This window comes from Phyllostomus discolor, chromosome 6, assembly GCF_004126475.2.
Source record: "Phyllostomus discolor isolate MPI-MPIP mPhyDis1 chromosome 6, mPhyDis1.pri.v3, whole genome shotgun sequence".
In the NCBI taxonomy this organism is placed as follows: Eukaryota; Metazoa; Chordata; class Mammalia; order Chiroptera; family Phyllostomidae; genus Phyllostomus; species Phyllostomus discolor.
Window position 1 is genome coordinate 62,586,466 of NC_040908.2, and position 25,673 is coordinate 62,612,138.

The 25,673-nt window shown below is 37.2% G+C and overlaps 1 protein-coding gene across 3 annotated transcripts in view; it reads right to left on the minus strand.

The window, feature by feature from the left end:
• Window positions 1–25,346, minus strand: part of LOC114500563 (charged multivesicular body protein 3) — a 101,312-nt gene extending 75,966 nt beyond the window's left edge. Inside the window, exons 1-5 of one of the 3 annotated variants that reach the window (XM_036028255.1) lie at window positions 25,021–25,156; window positions 24,460–24,908; window positions 22,143–22,282; window positions 9,433–9,548; window positions 1,219–3,236 (exon numbers count right to left, since the gene is read on the minus strand). In XM_036028255.1, coding sequence (XP_035884148.1) covers window positions 1,664–3,236; window positions 9,433–9,548; window positions 22,143–22,282; window positions 24,460–24,685 — 2,055 coding nt within the window. In that variant the 5' untranslated portion in view covers window positions 24,686–24,908; window positions 25,021–25,156 and the 3' untranslated portion in view covers window positions 1,219–1,663. Of the gene's footprint in view, window positions 1–1,218; window positions 3,237–9,432; window positions 9,549–22,142; window positions 22,283–24,459 lie in introns of those variants that run through there. The other 2 variants (XM_028517279.2, XM_036028256.1) reach the window with 2 other exon arrangements.
• Window positions 25,347–25,673: the final 327 nt, after the last annotated feature.

Genomic DNA, 25,673 nt, shown 5'->3' on the forward strand with positions numbered 1-25,673 from the left:
AGTAACAGGATATTCACACAAGTTCATTCTTAATTATAAAGTGACCTGTGTCTCCTGATGTCGAGCACATTTTATCTAGGCAAATCTTTAATTTTTATCTAATCATGAAGAAACATTCAAACAAATCCAGAATGTGGAACATTCTATAAGCCAACTAGTCCACAACCTTCAAAAATGTTAGTATTAGTTAAGACATAAAAAAAAAAAGAAAAAGAAATTTTAAAAAAGGCAGAGAACTGCTCTAAAGAATAAATGGAAGGAGACTACACTTAAATGCATAAACCTTGTCTGAGTTCATGAAAACAAAACAAACACATAAAAATACAACAAAATATTTTGGAAGCAATTGGGGAACAGAGATTATATATTAGATGTTGTTAAATCAAATGTTAAAATTGTTGGGAATGACAATGGTATGGTAACTGTATCAAAAAAACAAAGCCGCCCTGGCTGACGTAGCTCAGTGGATTGAGCGTGGGCTACGAACCAAAGTGTCACAGGTTCGATTCCCAGCCAGGGCACATGCCTAGGTTGCAGGCCACGGCCCTCAGCAACCACACATTGGTGTTTCTCTCTCTCTCTCTTTCTCCCTCCTTTCCCTCTCTAAAAATAAATAAATAAAATCTTTAAAAAACAAAAAACAAAGCCCTTATTCTTGGGAGCTACGTAGTGATATATTTGGCAGTAAAGCATCATGAATACTGAAATTTATTAGTATTTTCAAAGGGATTAGGAAAAAGAAAAACAACCAGAGAAAAGAAAGATGATCGATATGCACAGAGAACAGAAAGCAAATGTAACAATGTAAACACTTGGTGAATTAGATAAAGAAATCAGTGTTCATTATACTTTGTTTCTAACGTCTCTGTAGTTTTGAACTTTTTCAAAATAAAAAGTCAGGAAAAAGATATAAAGTAATCTCTAGATGGCTAATTACTACAGTTGGTTCTATTTAGATGAATGTGCTAACTACTCACAAATGATTTAATACTAAAAAAAAAAGGCCCACCATTAAATTCCTTCCCAATAAAGCTAACCAACCCCAAAAATAGACTAACATCACCTCTGGCCAGTGTTAGCAACATAATTTTTGTCTTTTTTTTCCCTCATGAGTCATGAATCATGTTTCACTTATCTGTGACACTAATAAATCAATAAAACACCTACAGAATTCAGAAACCTTATCAAAGACAATTTAACAGTAGAAAAGCTGTAACCTTCTGGTTTTAAAATAATTTATTTCATAGATCTGTTTTAATTTCATGTCTCAGAGCATACATTATTTAACCAAGAGATGCTGGACAGAGATTGTAAAAAGGGAAACATTTAGGATAAGAAATTGCCTCAATTCCATTAGAATTTGATCCTACTTTATAAAGTCTTGCTAGGATAAATTCCTACCATACGTCTTTTGTGCTTACAAAAACAAAACAAAACAAAACATTAACTTCTCAATTGCCAATGTTGTAAATAAAAATCTTTACAATTAAGTATGCATTCAATTGACACACAACCAAGTAATTTCATCAACATTAGCATAATGTGTATTTCCTGTCACTGCACTAACATTAAACTAAACTTCAAACCACAAAAACATTGTGACTAACATTAAAAAGGCAAGCTGTAAGATACTCAAAGCTTATAAAGGACAAATTGCACATGGTTAAGATGGGACATCATTTGACAAGGGCTGACGCTGTGCATATGGCTGCTTTTTTTTATAAGAAGGCCACCGGCAAACAGGGCAACAATGTCGGCCACCAGCCAACCACATCACAATGCAATTCTGATGGAACACATGACCACAAGGCAACCCCATGAGCAAACATCCATTTTCAAAATTCTCTAGACAAACAACACATTCAGTACAGTGCAGCATATCAGCAGGCCAAGTTAACCAATCAGGTTCCATATCTTCATTAGTGTTGGATGACCCATATGACCTCCCCTTCCTTTCATACACGCTGGTCTGACAGTCTTTATTGGCACATGAACAAGCCTCAGCACCACAGTGACTTGCTCTTCCTAGGGAATTGTGAACTCTGCTCTGTTTATCTTCGAACACTTCCTTCTCACTGCTAAAAGTGTCTGTGCTCTCGATGTCTGAGTCATTTTCAGTATCATGAGAACCCTCCGACATCTCCTCTTCAGACTGGATTCCCAGACACTTAAATTGCCACATTGGCAAGTTTTTTATATAATCAGTTGGTATCAATGGGTGAAGCCAAAGGTCAGGGAAAGCTAATCGTTCCAAATATAAGTCAGGTTCTTCATCCCAATCCGATTCTACAGGGAAGTTCTGAAAAGAAGCAATCGGGTGGAAGAGGTAGCTGGTGTACCAGTCCCACAGACTTGATAACCACTCTAAGTTATTGGCATTGACTTCATCAGTGTTGTTGCGCCGTCTCTTCTTCTGAAAGTAATCAATTAGTAAACCGTGTCCAAGGTATGTACTGAGAAACAGGGCCGGGTGTGACGAATAAAACACCCAGTCTGCCCTTACCCAGGAAGCCAGTGTGGTTGTATTAGAATATCTCAGCAATTTTAAGCTATATTCATAAAAGCTATCTAAGTAAGGGAGCTGTAAAAAGCCCAACACCGGTAGCCAGGAAATAATTAATAGAGAATTATATGTCCCTAAAGTGCTTATGAGAACCACAAATCGCTTTATGGTAGCTCCTTGTGTGATAAATAAGTCCATCCAAGCCATAAGATTAACTAGAACCAAGCTCAAAACAAACAAATCGTTTACTTCAGGTTGTAATGAGCGCAAAAATGAATCCATGGCCTGAAGAGATATAAATTCACCAGTGTGATTCCCATATCTGTAAATTCCTTCAGGAGTTCTAAGTATGTATGACGGCATGTTATATACACCGATATCTGTCATGTAACTCCTGTTGTCCCAATTTTCCACATTAACAAAAATAAACTCGACTCTTCCAGTAAACTTTATACTCAGTGCAGAGAAGAAAGCTGGGGGTTGGTCAAGGTTTGCAAACAGGTATATTTTTACCCAATATTGATCACTTTTGTTCCATTCTTCTTTTAAATGTTCAGCATTATAAATAGTTTTGATCCGAGAAGCTGCATGAGTAGTTATCCACTTAAAAATGTGCTCTACTTCAATCTTGCGTCCACTGTATTCTTTAAGCATGACTTTCCCTTTAGAAGTACTTGTTTGTGGAACAGACATAATGAGTGTGGATCGTACCCAGCCTCTTCTCTTGCAGTATCTATAAGAGAGTAAACTGTAAGTAAACAGCCAGGCTGCTAGATAAGCTAGTTTGCTCATCCTCACTGCTGTGAAAACAATCTCTCTTCCCCTGATAAGTTTCTTTAGTGCTTAAGATTCCCTCTCCCCCAAACCAAATAACCTCTACAAAATCAAAGGCAGTACCAGTATCTGGCAGCTTGTACGTGAGGAAAAGTAAGCTCTCTTTTTGTAGTGTGCCTTGTATCTCTATGTCTTTTTTTAAAAAGCAAAATGTAGCTTGAAAAATCAAAGGAATCAGCAAATACTTCAGCATTAGAGCATTATGCTAAGTGATAAATAAACCAGGCAGTGAGGGACAAATACCATATGATCTCACCTTTAACTGGAACATAATCAACAAAAGAAAAAAGCAAACAAAATATAACCAGAGACAATGAAATTAAGAACACTCTAACAATATCCAGAGGGGAGGAAGGAGGGGATAGTGGGAGGAAGGGTTTTCAGGAAGTACTGTAAAGGACACACGGACAAAACCAAGGGGGAGGGTGGAAGTAACAGAGGGAGGTGGGTTTGGTTGGGGTGGGGGGGAGTGATGGGGGGAAATGCAAACTGTAACTGAACAATACAATAATTAAAAAATAATAATAAAAAGCCACTTATAAAACAAGCAAACAAACAAAGATCCAAAAGATAATAGGAAAATAATTCCTGATCACCAGGAATTGAAAATCTTATTAAGGAAACAAAATAAGTATAAAACTATATATATTCTATTTCTAAATAATGTTAAGAAAAAGTTAAAAAAAGGGAGTATCATTGTTAAGTTTGAGCTGGTGAAAATTTCATGAAAGGTTTGGAAACAAAACTAGGTCTTAAGAATGGTTAGTTTCAGACAAGCAAAGAGAAAAGGAAACAGATAGATCATCCTACACCCTCAGTCCCTGACTTGAGTGCAGGCTCTGTGATGAGAGGTGCCATGCTGTGCCTATTTACTAACCTAGGCACCCACCACAACGCCTGATGCATGCAGGCACTTTACAGAGTAATGTGCACAAAAGCTCACCTACCAAACAGCAAGTCCTGTATTATTTTGTATTCTCTCATCTCTTTACTAAAGATCATGAATAGGAGTATTTAACAGAGAAGAAACAAAAACAGTATGATTTAAGAAGAGATTCAGTCCAACTATGACCCCATTTTATAAGAGTCAGTACAGAAGAATTATCTAAAATTAAATCACTTGTTTAGATTTACCCAGTAGGGTCACGACTCCAGTCCTTTTGGAAATGGACTGATTCTTACTATAATATTTGTGACATTACTCTCCCTCTAATTGACAAATGAGGAAATACTAAAAAAATGAAAATGGTTATTGTATTACAGTGGTGAGATTATAAATGAAATAGTTCTCTTTAAAAAAAAAAAGGTTTTTTTCCCCCAAAAACCCACCCTGTGGAATTTTATGCTATGTAAATTTACCTCAGTAAAAGTTGAGAAAAATCTACCACGTGGATATATTTCTTTTTTGGAGTCCAAACAACTGTTGATGCATTTTGTTTGTTACAGATTTGTAAATGAATGGCAATAAGTAAATAAATAAATAATAAAGTGAAGACAACATGTTATGTCATAAAGTCAAGGTTAGTGATGACTCTGGGAAACTATCTGGGTGGCTCAGAATCACGGACCGCAACTCTTGATTCACTTCCTTAACAAGACTCCATCAATATCAATATTACTTTAACTGAAATGGTTTGAGAATTACACATCCTAAAAAACTAAAATATCTTCTATCCCTTAACAATGTATTTGTCTAATGCAAGACAGTAATTCATTGACATTAATGCTATTTTTACCCTCCCTCAAAATCAACAAATGCACATGTAGATAATTGCCTTATTTACATCTTAAATATCTTTAAATAGCTTTAATTTTTTAAATTGCATATGACACTTATGATGACACAGTCCTACTCTTCTTGGTCATTCTTGTATCTTTGAAACCACTCTAGAGAATATTTGGCTTCTGATTTGTGTTATAAATTGAATGACAATCTTTCTGATAGAAAACCTTAGTCTATAAAACAGGCAGCTTAGTGAATATTATTTTTCTATGTAAGAAAACAAATGTACTATGTGCTTTCTTTTCAGTTCAGAGCTAAGTGATAGTTTTAAGGTTTATCATTCCAGATAGAATTTAAGAGTCAGGAAAAATTCTGTATGTTATCATGTATCTTTCAAATTAAATCATGTCTTCCAGACTTGATGAACACTCTAATACTTATAAAACACCAGGCTACCATTATATATTTATCTAAACACACTTCTAAAGAAATCCAATACACAAAAAAGTATATCATATTAATGTAAACCTTACTGCTAAACATTAGAAATAAAGAGTAATGTACATATTATTTTTAAAGAATGTTATATTACTTTTTATCTATATAAAAACTTTTACTGTCAAATTTTAAAAAACTTTTTAAAGGTCTAAATAAATTCAGTAACAATAGCATGAAAATATCCTCTAGTTTTTAAAGTAAATCTTTTGAGATCTCTTAGAGAATGTGAAGACTAAAAATGGTAGAAAACATGGCTTGTGAGTTTTGGTACTCCAGTTTCTGGTATGGCATGCTTGATACTCTGTTTATATAATGTGATTTCTTCAGATGAAGTCACCAGCCTCCTTGGCCTTCCTGGCCCTTCCTCCAATCTCTCCTACCCTGCTTGTTCCATGGGCCCCTACCTCTGAGGCTCTCACAACAGGTACCCCCAACCCATTTACCTTGATCTCCCCAAACCCCACAAGATATACAACCACTTCATTATGTACTTTCACTAAAAAAAAAAAAAAAAAAAAAGCAGAGAATAGATGGCTGAAAGGTCAGCCGTCTGAGCTAGATTGCTTGTTTGGGGAATGACAGGGTTATTGCCAGGCAAGCTGGATGTGCAGGTAAAGGAATGAGAACTTCTGCCATGGTAGTCAGACACTGCCCAGAGGTGGTGGTCCTGAATGGTCTTGTCGGGGTGAAACTGCTGTGCAATGGGACTGGCCCACTAGACAGAGGAGGCTGTCCCGGAGGCCACCCAGAGAAGGAGCTACAGTAAAGAAGGCAACTTGACAGTGGAGTACAGAGATTTGGTGTTTTTAAAAATCTGGAATCAAAATGATGACTCACTTGTTCAATATACGGTTAAAACGCTTGCTGAGTAAAACTATTTCCTGGCCAGTTCTAACTATTTTGTTCTTTTGTATCTCCAAAATCCTCAAAAGAAAGAAAAAACCCTGATTAAGCACAGTTTCTGTAGCAAGAACAGTTCTTATCTGGGAAGACTTTCTGAATAAAAGGAAACATGAACATGACAGTATTAGAACTTATACAAGTAACTGTGCATCAAAATCTTCACCTTTGTGATGAAAATTAAGATAAAGTGCTTCTCTAATAACAAAAAATTATACTTGCAATCAATAAAACAGCAAAATGTTTCTCAAAAATATATCTTTATCATAAATAAGGTGGGGTTATTTGAAGATGAAGGATTTAGATGAAAATGTATAGAGGTAGCTTATATGTATCTTCACCATTTTTCAGCTAGTACAGAATCAAAAAGAGCTTTTCCAAAAGAAGCTAGAAAAATCTGCACTAAAATCCACTGGCCTCAATTGTGACACTTCTGATACATTTTGCTTTATAAGATTACACAAGAAAAATAAAATATTATAATTTCCTTCAATGTCTCATGCTTAATAGATTATCTTCATTTTATGTTGTGCTTACTTATTATTTTTAAACTCTTTATTAATGTTATCTAACTTTAAATATTAGACTGTAATATGTGTTTCAATTTTATATTTTTATAATTTCGTTTTTACTTGATATTTTCTAATACACTGGGTTGGCCAAAAAGTTCATTTGATTTTTTCTGTAAGATGGCTCTAGTAGAGCTTAGTTGTCTTTAACTTCATTCAAAGCAATCTTGTTAGACTGTATTGTGACAACTGTCATATCAGTGTGCACTTAAAACAACTTAACAAAATTGGTGAATTTTTGTGTAGCCACTTTAATATTGATCATAGAAGAAAATATGCAATGTTTTTTGCATATATGCCTTATTATTTCAAGAAAGCTAAAAACGCAACTGAAATGCAAAAAAAAGATTTGTGCAGTGTATGGAGAAGGTGCTGTGACTGATTGAACGTGTTGGAAGTGGTTTGCGAAGTTTCGTGCTAGAGATTTCTTGCTGGAAGGTGCTCTGGTAGACCACTTGAAATCGACAGTGATCAAATAGGAACATTAATTGAGAACAATCAATGCCATACCACATGGGAGATAGCCAACATACTCAAAATATCTAAATCAATAAAGCTATTGGTGAAAATGAAAAATGTGTCTTTTATGAAAAAAAAAAACCATACAGACTTTTTGGTCAACCTAATATTGTAAGTTGTTGTGTTTGTATTATTTTTTATTTTTAAAAAGATTTTATTTATTTTTAGAGAGAGGGGAAGGGAGGGAGAAAGACAGGGAGAAAAATACTGATCGACTGCCTCTCCCATGCACCCCAACCAGGAACCAGGCTTGCAGCCCAGGCCCTGTGTCCTTATTGGGGATCAAACCAGCAACCTTTTGTTTTATGGGACAATGCTCAACCAACTGAGCCATACTTGTCAGGACTGAAATGTATTACTTAGTTCACTGATTTTTTAAAAATCAATTCTAAATATTTCTCAATAAAATAGTGACTTTTGGCATAACCTGGAAAAATATCAAAATAACCAGCATTATCATTTGTTCTGATATTGCAATCACAAGTGGGGTAAAAGAGATCTTTCACTAAGACTCTGGAAATGATGGAACCAGACTAAACACAATTATTTTTCATAAACAAAGACAGAAGTAATAATGATTTTGTTTTTGTAAGAACATTAGTACTTAGGCTGTCTTGGACATTTCACCAAAAGGCACTGAACTATGATCAAATTTCTGTGATGAAGATGGGGATGGAGCTTTGTGGGTAGATGAGGAGATTAAATGTGAGTCAGGAGATACAAGAACTTCCCTCCTTATCCCCAACTCTTAGGGCATCCTGCTGCAACAACTCTCCCCTTACAAGTGAGCAAATCGAGGAGAGGGTAAAGAGAACTAAAGGAAACATGGGGCTAAAGGAGAAAGGCGAGAAAATCTGAGGTCTAGCAGTGGTGCAGGAGGGTTTTCTCTAGCTAATAGGTTTCCCATTGTGGCCACATATAAGATACATAAATCAGGTGTATCTACCTACATTAGAAGTTGCCTTATGTTGTGGGGGTTTCTATATACATATCATATACCCCTTCCGTAGTGCTAAATAAAACATGCTATCTATGCTATTTATGCATTATAAAGAACAAATAATAGAATAATATAACAAGAAATCATGTGACAGACTAAATACTGGTGATGACAAAAAGAAAAACAAATATGCCTACAAAGATTTCTGTCTGAGAAAATGGAAAAAACAAACAAACAAACAAACAAACAATAAAAGACAGAAAAGGAAAGGTAGAAAGAGCACAGGGTTATTCAAGAAAAAGATGATGCCCTGGTCAGGTAGCTCAGTTGGTTAGAGCATCATCCCAATATGCCAAAGTTGAAGGTTTAATGCCCAGTCAGAGTTCATACAAAAATCAACTAATAAATGCATAAATAAGTGGAACCACAAATCAGTGTTTCTTTAGCTCTCTCCTTCTCTCCCTAAAAATCAACAAATTAAAAAAAATTTTTTTAAAGAAAAGAAAGAGAAAATGAATCTGAATTTGAACACTGGGTTTAGCAAACAGGATATGTTAGGAATAAAGTAGATAAAAATGAGTGCCAAAATGCAAACCACAGATCTGAGTTATGGAAGATTAGGTCAGCACAAAGGTGTCACCTAAAGCCATAAACGTGCTGAAGTCCCTCTGGGAAAGAAAAGTGAAACATAAAGGACTGAAGGCATACTCTTAGGAATCCCCCCCTAGAAAGAACACAGAAGAATCAGACAGGGAAAAAAGAGATCTTGGAGAAAAAGTAAGTAACTGCCAGTTTATCAAAAACTATTAATCAAGTACCTGTATAACTAACAGTATGCTAAATGTTATAAATAGCTTTCATTTTAAAGAAGCTTCTGGTATCATTATCTTTATTTTAAAAAATTCTGGTCAGAACTCAAAATCTAAGAATTGCCTCATCAGCTTACCTGGGGTCACTGGAACAGTTAAAAGTGCCTGTCCGTATTCCAAATCTTGACACCTTTTTCACCATTTTCTCCCAGTGGATTTTACCCACCAAGGGGCTTCTGTCATTTGCTATGACCTATTTTCCGCAAAAGAAAAACAGAAACTTCAATTACCTAGAGTCAAAACAACCAGTTATAACATTATTTCACTTTTTTGAAAAAGATATTCTGTTCCTAGTTCTTTTTTACTATATCACATTATCACTGAAATCTCGTAGAAGGAGCAACTAACTGTCCAATTGGGAAAGACCTAAATTACTGAATACAGTTCATCAAACTCCCGCACTCTGTGGCAGTTACAGAGAAGGGGAGTTAAAGCCATATTAAAAAGCCATCCACATCCTTTCTTCACCATATGGTGTAAGAAAATGGCCCTTGGAGCCATTTCTTTGCTCTGAAAAATTTAAACAATAATCCAAGTAAAGTTTACTTAAAATGATCACATGTGGATTTGATGAGTTCACATTTCACTTTTTTATAAGTATGGTTATGGAGCCAGAGTCAAACACATGTTTTCTATTAAATGGTGCTTTGACTAAAATCAATACTACTCCTGTGTCCTTTCATAACACTCATGAATGGTTCTAACACATAAAAAGAACACCATCATGCATTCTACATTTTTAACTACTACTTCAAACTTGCAAATAGCTTTCAAACACAATTAAGATTGGGATAAGAAAAATATTTCTTAAAAAAAGCAAACTAAATTAACTTAAGTATATTAACCTTCAAAGTATATAATGAGTTTTTTCTTACCAAGGCTAAGAAAATTTAGGTTTATGAACCTAAATTTTCATACCTTCTCCCTTTATTCTTTAACTTTCCTGCTTTAAGTGAGGGCAGAATTCCAATAAAGACACCAGTAAAAAACAAAAATAAAAGCATATTTATTAAAAACAAAAACACAAATAAAAATAACTAAATAGAAACTTAAAGGAAAGCCAAAAACATCCTCATGAAAACAACCATTTGATTTATTTTAAGCATAGGGTGTATATACTCTACTTTATTTTTCATGAATGCTATATTACTAGTACTATTTAATTCAAAATTATAACACGGTACTCTGAGGGCCTGTAATCTTTCTGGAGGGAAGGGCTATTTTCACGTTTACAAAGCCTGCAGGAAGTGGAATTGCAGGGGTGTGTGTGAAACAAGTGCCAACAGTCAACTCCCAGGGAGAGGGAGGAGATGGTACAGCTACCTCATCTGTGGCCCCTCTGCTGGAAGTCTAACAGATTTGCAAGGGCAACAGGAAGGGAGAGAGCACATGGTGCTGAAAAATGCCACTTTCGTGCCAACAGTCCAATAAACACTGCCATATACCACTGATGTTAACATCCTCAGACCTAGAGACATGCATGCATATGTAACATTTTGTAACATAACTTTGATGCTATTAATAAACACACAAATACAATTTAGGGCATAAACAAATGGTTTTGTTAGTACTTGTTAGTGACAATAAATGATCTTATTGAGGGAGACACAAATTATTATTCAAATGCTCAGATGGCTGAGGTAACCAGAAAGGGGGCAATTTGAGGACATGGTCTTAGGAGATGAAAGCTCTTTCTGAAGAGGTTTACACTGGTTACATTTGAGTCCTTAGCTTTGCATTTTTTTTCATGGTCCAAATGTGCTATGTAAATTTTACTTGAAGAATAAAGGAGATCAAGCAAGGCAGGCATTTCTTTTCTTTTTCTTTTTTTACCATTCAAGAGTCAATATAGTAATTCTTTCAGTCAAGTAATCCAAGAAATCTTGAAGTTATTTATCGATTGCTCAGGGATAAGAAGTGTCTGTGCAATCATATTACCACATTCCCTGTTCTGCCTTCCTGCCTGCCTTCCACCTAGGGGTGGGGGAATGGGGGACATCTTTAATAGCGTCAACAACAATAACAACAACAACAGGAACTCCCTTTCACTCCCATTTCAAAGCTGCAAATAACCCAAGTGTTTCAGGTCTGTATTTAAAACAATACTGCATCAAGGGATTAATCAAGAGGTGCTTTAATCAATATGAGATATGGCCCTAAGTCTAGGGGCATCTTTCAGTAAAGATCCTGATCACTGCACAGGTATCTTTCAGATTTACAAGGGCTCTGGCGCTAGGAAAGGAAGTAAGAATGAGACGGGGTTGTTCCCAGGCACTCAGGCTGCAGCACAGACAACAAAAGTGAGTGAAGAAAGGCAGGAACACCCGTGTGGTAAGTACATGACAATGTTTAACCCTAGGTCCTATTTATTCAGTAAGCTGTTCCAACACATGCTTTTGAAGAGTTTAATGACCCCTGACTGGGAAAGCCACACAAAAATGAAAGATCTGCTAGGCATGGCATGAAAGCATTTTATTTGACTCTAGAGTTATGTTTATGCAATTAGAAATTATTTTGTCCAATGCCCTAAATAGTCATATCATTCAACGAAAGGGTTAGCATAAATTAAATGTGGTGGAGGCTGAATTAAACAACCACTAAAAATCTTAATATTTTCACAAAATAACTCATCTGGCTGAGTCACATGGCATGACAAAATACTTTAAGTCTATTACTACTGTGTTGCACCAGTGAGAGTTCCCAACTATAGCTCATACCCAACAGAATGCACAATGTTTCCGAGGGGCATTCACACTCTGGTCTTATTAAGAAAGGGGGCATCTTTCTTGGCAGTTGACTTCTCTATGGGAATATTATCAGGGACTGGAAAACTAGATAAAAGTATAGCCTAAATTCCAAGTCTGGGACAGATTTGGCAAAAGGCTACAAGTGAAGCAATCTTTTCACCCACCACCCCCACCCCCAACGTATTTGCTGGCATCCCGACACTTGCTCACCACTGTATTTCCTGCAGCCAGTGTAGTATAGCTAGCCTAACTCATTTGGGTACTCGTTAAATATTTATATTGAACCAAACAATTTTAACTTTTTAAGGTTTAGTAACTTATTTTTCTACTTCTGATTATATAGATTCTCGAAAGTCTCCAAGTTTTTAATTACTGTTATAATGAAAGTCCCTTTCCCAATGACCTGTCATCTGGAATATTTTCCGGACAAACATTACCATAAATTGTATCTTGCTATGCATCAGTGTTTTTAACCCCAAACATAAAGACCCCCTATCTAGTATATTTAAAAATATACTTTTTCCACTGCAAAACTACTGCAGTTTTCCTAGGTTCTACTTCATTGTCTAATATACTTCTTTAGGATCCCTTAAGATGCTAGCACCATCATGCACCATCTAACTCAGATGGAAAAGATAATCAACTATGTACTAAGACTTTTACTGGCCCACACATTTCAGTCAACTGAACTATAAGCTGTTTTATGGCACAGACTATCATTATTCATCTTTGTGCCCTCAGTGCTCACAAGGTTCAACTGGCAGACATTAGATTTGAATATCTGTTAGATGGCTGAGTGAATGGATGGAACCAGTGTTTGCTGATAAATGTTTAACTAGCTCTCCAGAAGAAGCAGGAGGCTCTGATTTGCTGATTTCCTTAGTGTAAATATGCCCAGATGGTCTGCTTCAAGTTAGCAACAAGACATCTCTAAATATGGAGTTGGAAAGAGATGTTAACAATCATCCTTCATGAAATGGTATGAGCTGGCGCCAGCACATCACTGGATGGAACTGGGTTGGAGAGTGTGTGATGCCAAGTGCTCATATCTTCTGATGTCAACTTGTGTAGTCCAGTTAAACTTACAAAGAAAAACTGGATCTCAGGTTATTGCCTACTGTCTTCCACATGTACTACAGGTATTACACTGGTGGAAGAAAAAGCTACACACTTTGGCCTAGGTTTTAAAGGTGGATTTTATTACTAATCAGAACATTTGGCATATGCCTTTTATTATTATTAATCCCCATACAACATCTAGGCTAAATTATATAACGTAACTGCACAGAACAGGAGTACTGTGCAATAATATGTTTTGCATGTCTCAATATGTCATTTTAACAGGAAATTTCTTCTTTCAAAATCATAGACCAACCTAAATATATATACCCAAATTTTATAAAAAATAAAAAATGCAGAAAAGTGATTGACAAAAACAAAACTCAATGGCATTTAATTGTTTCTTTGGTTTTCTCACAAGCTTTCTTTATGAGTAAAGATGAAAGTTTTTCACTAATACAAAATAAAGGATAAAGCAGCTGGCTATATACAGTGGAACTTCGGTTCTCGATCTTAATTCATTCTGGAAACTGTTTGAGAAGTGATTTTTTCGAAAACTGAATCTCCTATGTGTGCAGGCTGAGAGGCACATGACTGATCACACAGGTACCCTCTTATGCTTAAAAGGGTTGTCGGGTAGAGAATTGAGACCCGAAGTTTTGTTGGACAAGTGAGGCATTTTTTTGTGTATGCGAACAACCTGGTCAAGGACCACGCTGTTCAAGAACCAAGACATTGGAGAACTGAGGTTTGACTGTATTTTGCATTTAGAGCAGTGTCCAGAAAGGAATAAATAGGCTAGAATCTCCCTGGACAACTATCATCTAGGAGCAAAGATGAACAAATTTTAAAACAGCTATTAACTCTTTTCAGCCCAACAGAAAATATATTAACATAATACTTCAGTAGATATTGACCCAAAGCTTTACTTCAAATACTATGATGCTTTCCACTGCTATAGCAATTCCAGTGATGTTAAATTCCTTAAGATGTGACGAAACCGGTAGGGAACAAATATCACAATCCTTCTTTGCACTTCTTTGAACAAAAGTTACAACACAGACACAGAAATGTTAAGATAAGGATAAATCCACAAAACCCATAAACTATGCAAACTTCTCCATTTCAGAAGCATATCCACTGTTTGTCTGTCTCTCTATGACTCTTTTGAAAGAAAAGTAATTGTCTTCTGTTTTGTGATGCTAAGAAGATTGGGCAGCAGCAGAATCAAAGAATCCACAAAAGTGAAAAGTAGCTAATGAAACAAGCTTGGGTTAGAAACAAAGCAGGAACTAACAGAATGTTAGAAAAAATTGTTAGAAAACAGGTTAGTTCCTTTCACCTCAGACTACAAAGAATGTAAGATGGACATAGAAAAGCTTGACATGAAAAGGAGTATCCCAATACTCTATTTTAACAAAAGGATAATCATGAGCATGAATACATCTTCAAACAGTTAAGAGGAGGAAAACATAAAGATCTTTAACATGTATTATTCACAAAACAAACTCATGAATTGTAGAGAAGATAGATATCATAAAAAATATAGGATGAATTGAATAAATTATATTCATTTTTCCCTTTGTAGTGTCATTTCACATGAAGTGTCACCAAAAAAGATAATTGATCTAGATTATCAATCAATCCATTCCAGAAAAATAAAGAACCGACCAAGTAATATAATAGCTAATTCATATACCCATTTATTAATTATTTTTTATCCTTATCTGTGGACATTTTTTCACTGATTTTTAGAGAAAGAGGAAGGGAGAGACAGAAACATTGATTGGTTGCCTCCTGTTCGCACCCAGGCCAGAGACTGCACCTGAAACCTAGGTTTGTGACCTCACCAGGAACTGAACCTGCAGTCTTCCGGTTACAGGACTACACTAAAACCAAGCCATACCAGCCAGCGCTCATATGCCCATTTATTAAAGTCACATTTTCCCTAAATAAATTAAGTCCACACATCCTTTCAGTAAAGTAACATATGAAGTTTAAAGTGCTAATTATCAGTCATATGCTACGTAATTACATTTTTTCTCAATAAATACAAAAGGAAACTAACTATAAACTACAAAACTGGGAGCAAAAGAAGAGAGAACTGGGGTATGCTTAGCTATTTCTTATACAGGATATCTAAAATAAATGCAGTTTGAAGAGGACTGAACTGGCCGGGATCTTTGGATCCTCACAGATTTAACAAAAAATGCAGGAGTTCCGGCTAAGATGGAGGTGTAGATAGACACTCTTTGCCTCCTGGCACAATCAAAAGAAACAACCCATTTAAAAACCAAAAACGACAACCAAGGAGTTAAAGAAGAAACATTCATTCTGACTGGTAGGAGGGATGAACACAGGCAGCCGGGGTGGAGAGGACATGTGGCAAGGCTGTGGTGGCTGGCAGACCAGGCTGTGGGTGATGGACCAGGGGCCCACATTTGGCAGGGGGGTAGGGGTGGGGGGCCGGGGGATGGCAGATAAACCAGGAGAACCAACTGGGTAGTGAGACAGACAGTGAAACCTAGGGTTCCAGCTTGGGGGAAATAAAGTCTCAGAACCTCTGGCTGTAAAAACCTGAGGGGGGTGTGGCAGTGGGAGAAACTGTCAGTCTCTTGCAAGCGGGGGAGAGCTGAGCAAGGGGCATTATTCCCTCTCTGACTCCTCCCCCACATATAACACCACAATGCCATTAAGTGGGTTACCTCACCCTGGTGAATAACTAAGGCTTTGCCTGTTACAACGTAACAGGTGCACCAAGACAAAGAGATATGGCCCAAATAAAAGAACAGATCAAAACTCCAGGAAAAGAACATCCAGCCAAGATGGAGACACAGGTAGATACTCTTTGCCTCCTTGTACAACCAAAAGAAAGACAACAACAAACTTAAAAGCAAAACTAACCAGAACTGTCAGAAAATTGAACTGTATGGAAGTCCAACAACCAAGAAATTAAATATTCATTCAGACTGGTAGGAGGGGCAGGGCAGAGACGAGCAGCTGGGGCAGAGAAAACGCTGCAAGGAAGTGGCTGGAGGACCAGGGGGTCCCATATTAGCATGTGGGATAACCGGGAAGAACAACTGGGGAGTGAGACCTGCAACTCAGGGTTCTGGCATGGGGAAATAAAGCCTCAAAACCTCTGACTGTAAAAACCTGTGGGGGTTGCCGCAGCGGGAGAAACTCCCAGCCTCATAGGGGAGTTCACTGGAGAGACCCAACCACCCAGGAATCAGCACCAGAAGGGCGCAATTTGATTGTGGGTAGCAGGGTAAGTGACTGAAAGTCAGCGGAGAGCCAAGCAAGTGGCATTGTTCCTTCTCTGACCCCTTCACCACATAGAGTGACACAACTCAGCAAAGGGGGTTGCTCCACCCTGGTGAATAGCTAAGGCTCCCCCTCTTACAACATAACAGCTGTGCCAAGACAAAAAAAAATATGGCACTAATGAAAAAACAGATCAAAGCTCCAAAATTAGAACTAAACAATGAAGAGACAGCCAACCTATGAGATGCATAGTTGAAAACACTGGTAATCAGGATGCTCACAGAAATGGCTGAGTATGGTCACAAAATAGGGGAAAAAGTGAATGCTATACAAAGTGAAATAAAGAAAATGTACAGGAACCAACAGTGAAGGGAATGAAACAAGGACTCAAATCAATGGTGTGGACCAGAAGGAAGAAATAAACATTCAACTAGAACAGAAAGAAGAAATAAGAATTCAAAAAAATGAGGAGAGGCTTACAAACCTCCGGGACAACTTTAATCTTTCCAACATCTGAATTATAAGGGGTGCCAGAAGAGGAAGAACAAGAAATTGAAAACTTATTTGAAAACATAATGAAGGAGAACTTCCGAAATCTGGCAAAGGAAATAGACTTCTAGGAACTCTAGGAAACTCAAAGAGTTCCAAAGAAGTGGGACCTAAGGAAGCACACACCAAGGCACATATAATCACATTAGCCAAGATTAAAGACAAGGAGAGAATCTTAAAAGCAGCAAGACAAAAGGAGGTACTTGCCTACAAAGGAGTACCCATAAGACTATCAGCTGATTTCTCAAAAGAAACCTTATAGGCAAAAAGGGGCTAGAAAGAAGTATTACAAGTCGTGAAAGGCAAGGATCTCCATCCAAGATGATTCTATCCAGCAAAGCTATTATTTAGATTGGAAGGGCAGATAAAGTTCTTCCCAGGTAAGGTCAAGTTAAAGGAGTTCATCACCAACATGCCCTTATTACATGTAATGTTAAAGGGGCTTATCTAAGAAAAAGATGATTAAATATTGACAGTAAAATGATGACAAATTCACAACTATCAACAAATGAACCTGAAAACAAAAACAAACTAAGCAAACTAGAACAGGAACAGAATCAAAGAAATGGAGATCATGTGGAGGGTTATCAGTGGGGAGGGGGAGGATAAAAGGAAAGAGTGGGAGAAAGGTACAGGGAATAAGAAGCATAACTGGTAGGTACAAAATAGACAGGAGAAAGTTAAGAACAGTATAGGAAATGGATAAGCCAAAGAACTTGTATGTATGACCCATGAACATGAACTAAGGGGGGAAGATGCTGTAGGGAATGGGCGTACTGGGTGGAGGAGGATAAAGGGGAGAAAAAAGAATGAGACAAGTGTAATAGCATAATCATTAAAATATACTTAAAAAAAGATGGAGCAAACAAATTAGACAGCTTCTTCTAAAATAATGAGAAAAAAGAACAGTAATTCAAACTGTTAAAAACTAATTTTTGAAAGTTATCTTTTACAAGAAATTAGATAAATATAATCTGAGCTGAATGACAAAGCAACCAAGAAAATATTTCTATTTTTAGCAGGTATTTTTAATTAAAAAAAAAAGCTTTCTTTTAAGAGCTTACACCAAAGTTTCTGTGCTGATAGGTTAGCTGGTGAGTTCAGAGTGCAAAAGACAGGGTTTCAATCTCAGTCTTCTCAGTATCCTACCAGGGACTGTTCTCTCAACCCAATTCAGCCATTTGACAGATAAAAGCCACTGGTCCCAATGAATATGAGCCAGACAGTGCTGATAAGTTCAAATCTTGAGGGTCACTGGAAAAATTAAGTGTGCTTATGTTTGTCTCCTACTGCATCATTAACACATAGAAAACCACATACATACATTTCATTTTTCTAAGAAATCATTTTAAAGTATTAATACCTATGAGGTTTAAAAATATTCAGACAATAATAATTTAGTGATTAGAATTTATAATGCTAACATTCACTATCATTCATTATTTCATCTTCACTTCATTCAAGTGTCACCTTATCAGAGAATTCCTTGCCACTCCCCATCTTCTTACCCTAACTGATCTAGCTTATTTTCTTCTTAGCACTTTCCACAAACTGATGTTATATTAAATACTTATTTATTTAGAGCCTAACTCTCCCAAATGAAATTCGAGCTGCCTGAATGAGCAAGGACTTAACCTGGTTTATGTTCCTAATATGTCTTGAGGGTCTTGCATACACATATTTTGTAAATTCTGTTACATAATAAGGGAGTTAAATCCATGGATACTTTAATAGGACATTAAAAAATATTAGATAATTTATAAGCCAAGAATAAATTGCTAATTCGTGAACCAGAATATGTTTGTTGTGTACAGGTAACACCACCCAATATACATACCAAAAGATCTCCAGACTTTTGACCTGGCTTTCCCAGGTTTGGAAGGTGCTCAGCATTTTTACCATTCATCTCTATGGTAACATTCAATGTGTGGACAAACATTTAAACACAGAACATGGGGCAGTAGGACTGGCTATTCAACTTAACCTCAGTAATAAAACTAAAGTTACCAAATCGGTAAGTTCTCCTTAATCAGACTATCAGAAATAAATATCTGGGAAAATATGTGGAATAACAATTTACTTATAAAACTTTAAAGGTGCTATAGTTTATTTTTTAATACCAACTAATTAACACAGAAATAATCTAGAATTTGGTGGATAAGGTATGAATTATACCCTCCCAGTTTCTCCCTTTGCTGAACTTAAAAATTACTGACTACAAAGATATATACAGATTCAATGCAATCCCTACCAAAATACCACTGACATTTTTCACAGAACTAGAATAAATAATCCTAAAATATATATGGAATCACAAGACCTTGAATAGCCAAAGCAATCTTGAGAAAGAAGAACAAAGTTATAGGTATCACACTCCGATATCAAACTATACTACAAAGCTAGAGTAATCAAAACAGCATGGTACTGGCATAAAAACAGACACACAGATCAAAGAAACAAGAGAGAGCTTAGAAATTAAACTATGCCAATATGGTCAATTAATCTATGATGAAGGAGGCAAGAATATGCAATTAGGTAAAGACACCCTCTTCAATAAATGGTGTTGGGAAAACTGGACAGATACATGCAAAAAATGAAACTGGCCCACTTTCTTATACCATATACAATGATAAACTCAAAATAAACTAGAGAGTAATATGTAAGATCTGAAGCCAGAAATCTAGAAAAAAGCATAAACAGTAACCTCTTTGACATCACTCTTAATATGTATTTTTTTGATGTAGCTCCTTAGGTAAGAGAAACAAAAGAAAATATAAACAAATGGGACTACATCAAACAAAAGGCTTTTGCACAGCAAAGGAAACCATCAACAAAATGAAAAGACTAAAGACAACCTAGAATGGGAGAAGACATTCACCAATGATAAGGGGTTACTATCCAAAATATAAGGAACTCATACAACTTAACACCAAAGAAAACAAACAATCTGATTTGAAATAGGCAGAAAACCTGACTAGACACTTCTCAAAAAGGAAACAGAGATAGCCAAAAGACATGAAAAAATGCTCAATGTAAGTAATTGTCAGGGAAATACAAATTAAAACCACAATGAGGTATCATCTTGCACCTGACAGAATGGCTACCATCAATAAATCAATAAATAACAACTGTTGGTGAGGATGTGGAGAAAAGGGAACCTGTTTGCATTGTTGGTGAGACTGCAAATTGGTACAGCCACTTTGAAAAAAAGTATGGAGGTTCTTCAAAAAATTAAAGAACTACCATATGACCCAGCAATTCTACTTCTGGGTATTTATCTGAACAAATCTGAACAACTTATTTGACAAGAAAATGCATCCCTATGTCCACACAGTATTATTTACAATAGCCAAGATGGAAGCAACCTAAGTGTCCATGGATAGACGACTGGATACACAGATGGGGTATATATACAACAGAGTATTACTTGGCCATAAAAAGAATGAAAAATTACCATTTGCAACAACATGGATGGACCTGGAGAGTATTATACTAAATGAAATAAGTCAGAGGGAGAGTAAAACAAATACCATATGATTTCACTTATATAGAGAATCTAAAAAACAAAATAAACAAAACAGAAACAAATTCATAGCATAGATACAGAGAAAAAAAGGGATGGTCACCAGATGGGAGGGTGGGGGGGAGGGGATGGGTGAAAAAGTTGAAAGGCATTAAAAAAAATTAAAAAGTACAAATTGCCAATTATAAAAATAGTTACAGGGATGTAAAGTACCGCATAGGGAATATGGTTAATAATATTGTAATAGCCACATATGGTATCAGATGGATAGTAAACTTATCAAGGTGATCCCTTTGTAAAGTATACAAATGCCTGATCGCTACCTGTACACCTGAAACTAACATTGTATATCAACTGTAATTGGAAAACAAATTCACTATAAATTACTGAATTAGATTATCTGGAGGGTAGTAAGTCAAACACAATAGGAAGATTGAAAGTAAAGGAAAGGTCATGGATATCCAATGCAATCACCTGAAGAATTCCCAAACCTTAGCCCTTTAGCCTAGTGAACTATGGTATTACTCCATGCTCTTTATATATGTATTTATTTGAGATGATGTGCAACAGAAAGTCTATTCACCATACAAAGAAATCAGTGACAGAACCAGATCTGCAACTAAGGTCTCTGAACTCAGCTTTTCTACCACATTTTACAGTCCTGCTCCCATACTGAAAGATTTATGAAAACACGGCTATTCTGTGTTTTTTTATACCCTGAATCAAACTTTGCAGCCCCAGTGTGAAATGACAAGAGCACTGGACAAGAAATGAGGGGACCTGGGATTTGATCCTAGTTCAAAATCATAATTTTACCTGAATTCATGCTGTTAATTTATTTAATATCATACTTTAAGGAACTTACACTTTAAAAATTGAAATAACTTTAGCCTAGCTCTAAGTGATTATTTATGAAAGTATATGTTCCATATATTGATTCTTCTAATTTACATTAAAATATGTAAGTGATAGATAATATGTGCCCACTTATTTACCATGAATGGTACATAAACTATACTTTGGGAACATAAAAGATTATTTTTAAAGTCCTTCATAGCTCTAAAAGTCTAATATGCTGATTAAACCTCACAGTTTTCATGGGAGCTAGGGCTTAAAATTATACTATCATGAATTTCATAAGCAAAGTAATGAGCACCCCCCACCATTCCCTACAATAGTTTGTCTACAGTCACAAAAGTTGTCTTTCATTATAGAAGGATTCCTTTATTTATTTATTTATTTATTTATTTTTACTTTAGGTTCTTCCTTTAGATATAAAAATTATTTGGATCACTGAGTTAAAAAATGGATTTTAAAAAAATTAAAAGAAATAGTACAAATCACTAAATTAAAGGAATATATATGCGTGCTTCTTACTTTAATGAAGATCCAACGACTAAAATGAATTTGCTTCTGCTGATTGCAAACAAAGCAGTCAACCCTCTTTCCCCAACATTTCCCATCACCCACTCTTCAATATTCATTTTCCTTGGTCTACAGAATCTCTTTAAGGGGACACTGGAGCAACCCTATGAGAACTGAGCTATGTTTAAGAAACCTGACATAAGTACACAGAAGTGTTACCAACTGGGGAATGTTATTTTGGTAAAAATAAATTCATTTCTATCATTGTTTCTGATACCTGAACCAGCCAGATGCCATCTTTTGTGTCTTCTACAAGCTCATAGAAATGCATTTCACCACTGAAATTGGTACTAGAAACAGATTCAGATGCTTCTTCTTCCTTGAGTGCAGAATAGAGTTCACCTTCCATTAAGTCACCTGAAGACCGAAAAAATAACAGTAATAAGATTTCAAAAATCCCTCGTTCCCCAACTCCAATGATTAATTTCATTTTACAATGTTAAAAATCATATTATACTTTCACTGCACTCTATAGATGAGTAGAATCTGAATACTTCCATTTAAGATCCATACATTCAGTAAATAGGTAATAAGAACCTACTATGTGCCAGGCAAAAATGGACAAGGGCAAAGTCCATCTCCGTATGGGGCTTATAATCTGGGGGGTGGGGGGTCATCACATAATTTATTAGGGAATTATTGAATTTCTACTAATCCAAAAGCTAACAAAGTATTATTTAGCTTTATATGTAACATATCCAGGCTCCAAATAATTTTTAAACAGTATGATTTATATACTTCTGACTTACATTTAGAAATGAGTTTACAGAATTCCCATCACCATAAACTTAAAATAGCAACAGAGCTTATATGACTTGGAGGTTAGATACAAAAGATCATCTATAAGATCAAACTCCATATTCAAACACAAATTAACAGTATAAATTTAGAGCTTACATCATCAAATAAAAAGTAAAGGAAAACACTAATGTCAAATCATTTTAACTTTTGCCTTAAATTTTAAACCTGAGAAAATAAGCACTTTTATCATCAGAGCAGCAAAACCATGCACAACAAATATTTAAATTATAAAATGAAATTGCTACACCAAGACCTCTCTGCTATACAACGTGTAATCTGAGTCATATATTTGTAGGCTGTATTTTTACTTAAGTGATATGTACACCCCAATACTGTCAAAAGTGACAAATACATTTAGGCCCAAAGGAAGGCAACATTAAATAAAAGTCAAAAGGAAAAAAACTGTGTTATCAAACTATTTTATCATGAAAAATGATTTGGCTTTGGCAGTTAAGACATATTTCTAAACCTAGAGAGTTTACTTGTTAGAGATCTACTTTATTCCATTCCCCCCACCCAAATATAAAAGTCACCATTAACCAGTCAGTAAACAAGAGGCAAGAATAATAGACAATTTTATGTTTCCTCTAAAGAAAAATATATCATTTTTACAGAGAGGGTTCCCTCCTCTATCCCAGTAGGGAAATATGAGTTTGATAACCCTTAACTTGCAAATATGTGAGTACTAAATCCTCTGGGGTTAATATTCTTGTCTATCATACTATATAGCTATAGGGTACTAAATAAAGAAAATATTTTTCTTGCAAAAGACATAGCTGACAGCTATACTTAAAACAACAAAAAAAGATAACCATCAGTTTCAACTGTTACCTACAGCAATCTAGAATGCCTTTCTTAAATGATAGTACATTCCCCTTCAAGGAAGTATATCTAAACAAGGATATACTTCATGCAGGGGTGGAAAAAAATTAACCATAGTTTTTACCCAATCCTACCCCAAAACCAACAGTAATTGAAAATGCATTCTTTAACATGGTCTTCTCTTAGCACTATTTCAATTCTATTTCTCAGCTTATTTAAGTTGATGCAGCAGTGCCTGCGACACAGAAGGGGAAAAAAAAGTTTACATCCAAAATACAAGGTTTTTTAAAAAAGCCCTAACAGAAACGTAAAATGAACAAGGTAGGCATTCACAAAAAAAATTCACCTCATTTTCACCACACTTAAAGTATGAAAAACTAATACTGTACAGTGTACACTTTCTCTCTATTTAAACTCCTTATTTTACGTTTAAATCTTAGGCCTAAATGCCTCTTTGACATTAAGTATTTCAACGATATGATCCCTGTAGGTAACTTGCTATTATTAAAGTGACAAATATTGCTATGTACAGACAAATTTGGTGGGGTTTCTTATATCGTTATGATTTTCAACTGACTAAAAATGCTTTCCAGTTTGTAACATTCTCAAATTTTGAGAAAATCAGTGAACTTAGTAAACAATGCTAAGAAGGTGCACTTTAAACTGTTATACTTTAAAATAACCTTGAAAAGACACACTTATATCCTACAAATAATTCCAAACTCCTTCTCAAAACGGGTATTCACATGTTTTTTGTAGAAAACCTAGACAAAGAAAAACTGGGCAGCTCTCGGAGGAATGGGCTTAACTCTTCCAGCTAAGGCCTCATTCTGGGGTACCACCAGGTACGAGGAAGTACAGGTCGCTCCCCACCCCGGGTGAAGAAGACAGGAGGGTAGTCCGATACTCGCCTGACTTTTCCACCAGCTCCCGCACATCCTTCTTCTCGGGCAGCCCCGAGTACCCCAGTCCTCGGCACTCCAGAATGGTTTTCAGCTTCTTGAAGCTCAGTGCCACCGGATCCACCAGCTGGGTGGCAAAGATGCCAGTTTCATACCACACAATGGCCTCAAAAAACCTGGCCAGGACGAACAGGACCAGGAAATAGAGGAGCAAGAAAAAAAGCTTCAGCCACATCTTTCCCAGCGTCTCCTCTCTTTGCAGAGAGCTCTGACTACGAAAAAGAGGAGGGTGGGGGAGTTTGTGTTCACACCGGCCTGGGTGAGGGCACGATCTGAGAGTGCGGCTCCGCCCTCGCCGTCACTGTCGGAACATCCCCGGCCGGGGGCAGGTGGACTTGGGTATCTGTGGGGTGAGGGCCAGACGACCAGGGGCACAGGCGCAAAGCCTCGCTCCAGGCCTTCCAGTCAAGAGGCGAGAAAAATAAAAGGAAAAAACTTTTAAAGCCCCATCAATTAAACACCAAAAGGAGAGGAGCGCGGGGAGAGCCCGCCCAAGCAAGGGGCACTGACCGAGGTGGCGGGTCGTCCTTCCAGCACCGTAATCTCAAAGGGAACGGGGAAGCCAAAAATATATTTCCGATCCACAAAGGAAACAGGGTCGGGGCTGCAGGCGGGGCCGGAGGGGCAGGCAGGGATCCCGCGGCGGCGAGTCAGGAGGGCGCGGCACTCGGCCGGGCCAGGCCCGGGGCCCCGCGCGGAGAGGAGTGGACGCCGCAGCGCCGCGCCCGGTGCCCAGGGCCCAGGCCCCGCTGGCCACCCAGGCTCCGTGAGAAGCCCGGCAGGCTTGGCGGTGGCGGCGGCTCCAGGTTCGCTCCGGCCGGAGGGCGGCGCCTTTCAGGCCAGCGGGTGGAGCGGCCCGACCAGGGCGGGGGCGTCGCGGTCTCTGCAGAGGGCAATGGGGCGCGCACGGCGAAGGTCCTGGAGAAATAAAGGAAAAACAGGCCCGAGGTGGCTCCCCAGGTGGCTATTGGGTTGCCCCCTAGCCACGTTGCGCCCGCCCCGCTTGGATGGCCGCCGCGGGTCCCGGCGGCGGAACCCAACGCTGCGGTTACCTCGCGAGGCCGCGACCGACCGTCGTCTCCAGAGCAGGGGACCGGCTGCGGCCGCAAACCCAACCGAGACATAACAAGTGACGTCGGCGGCGGGGCGGGGCCTTGGGCGGG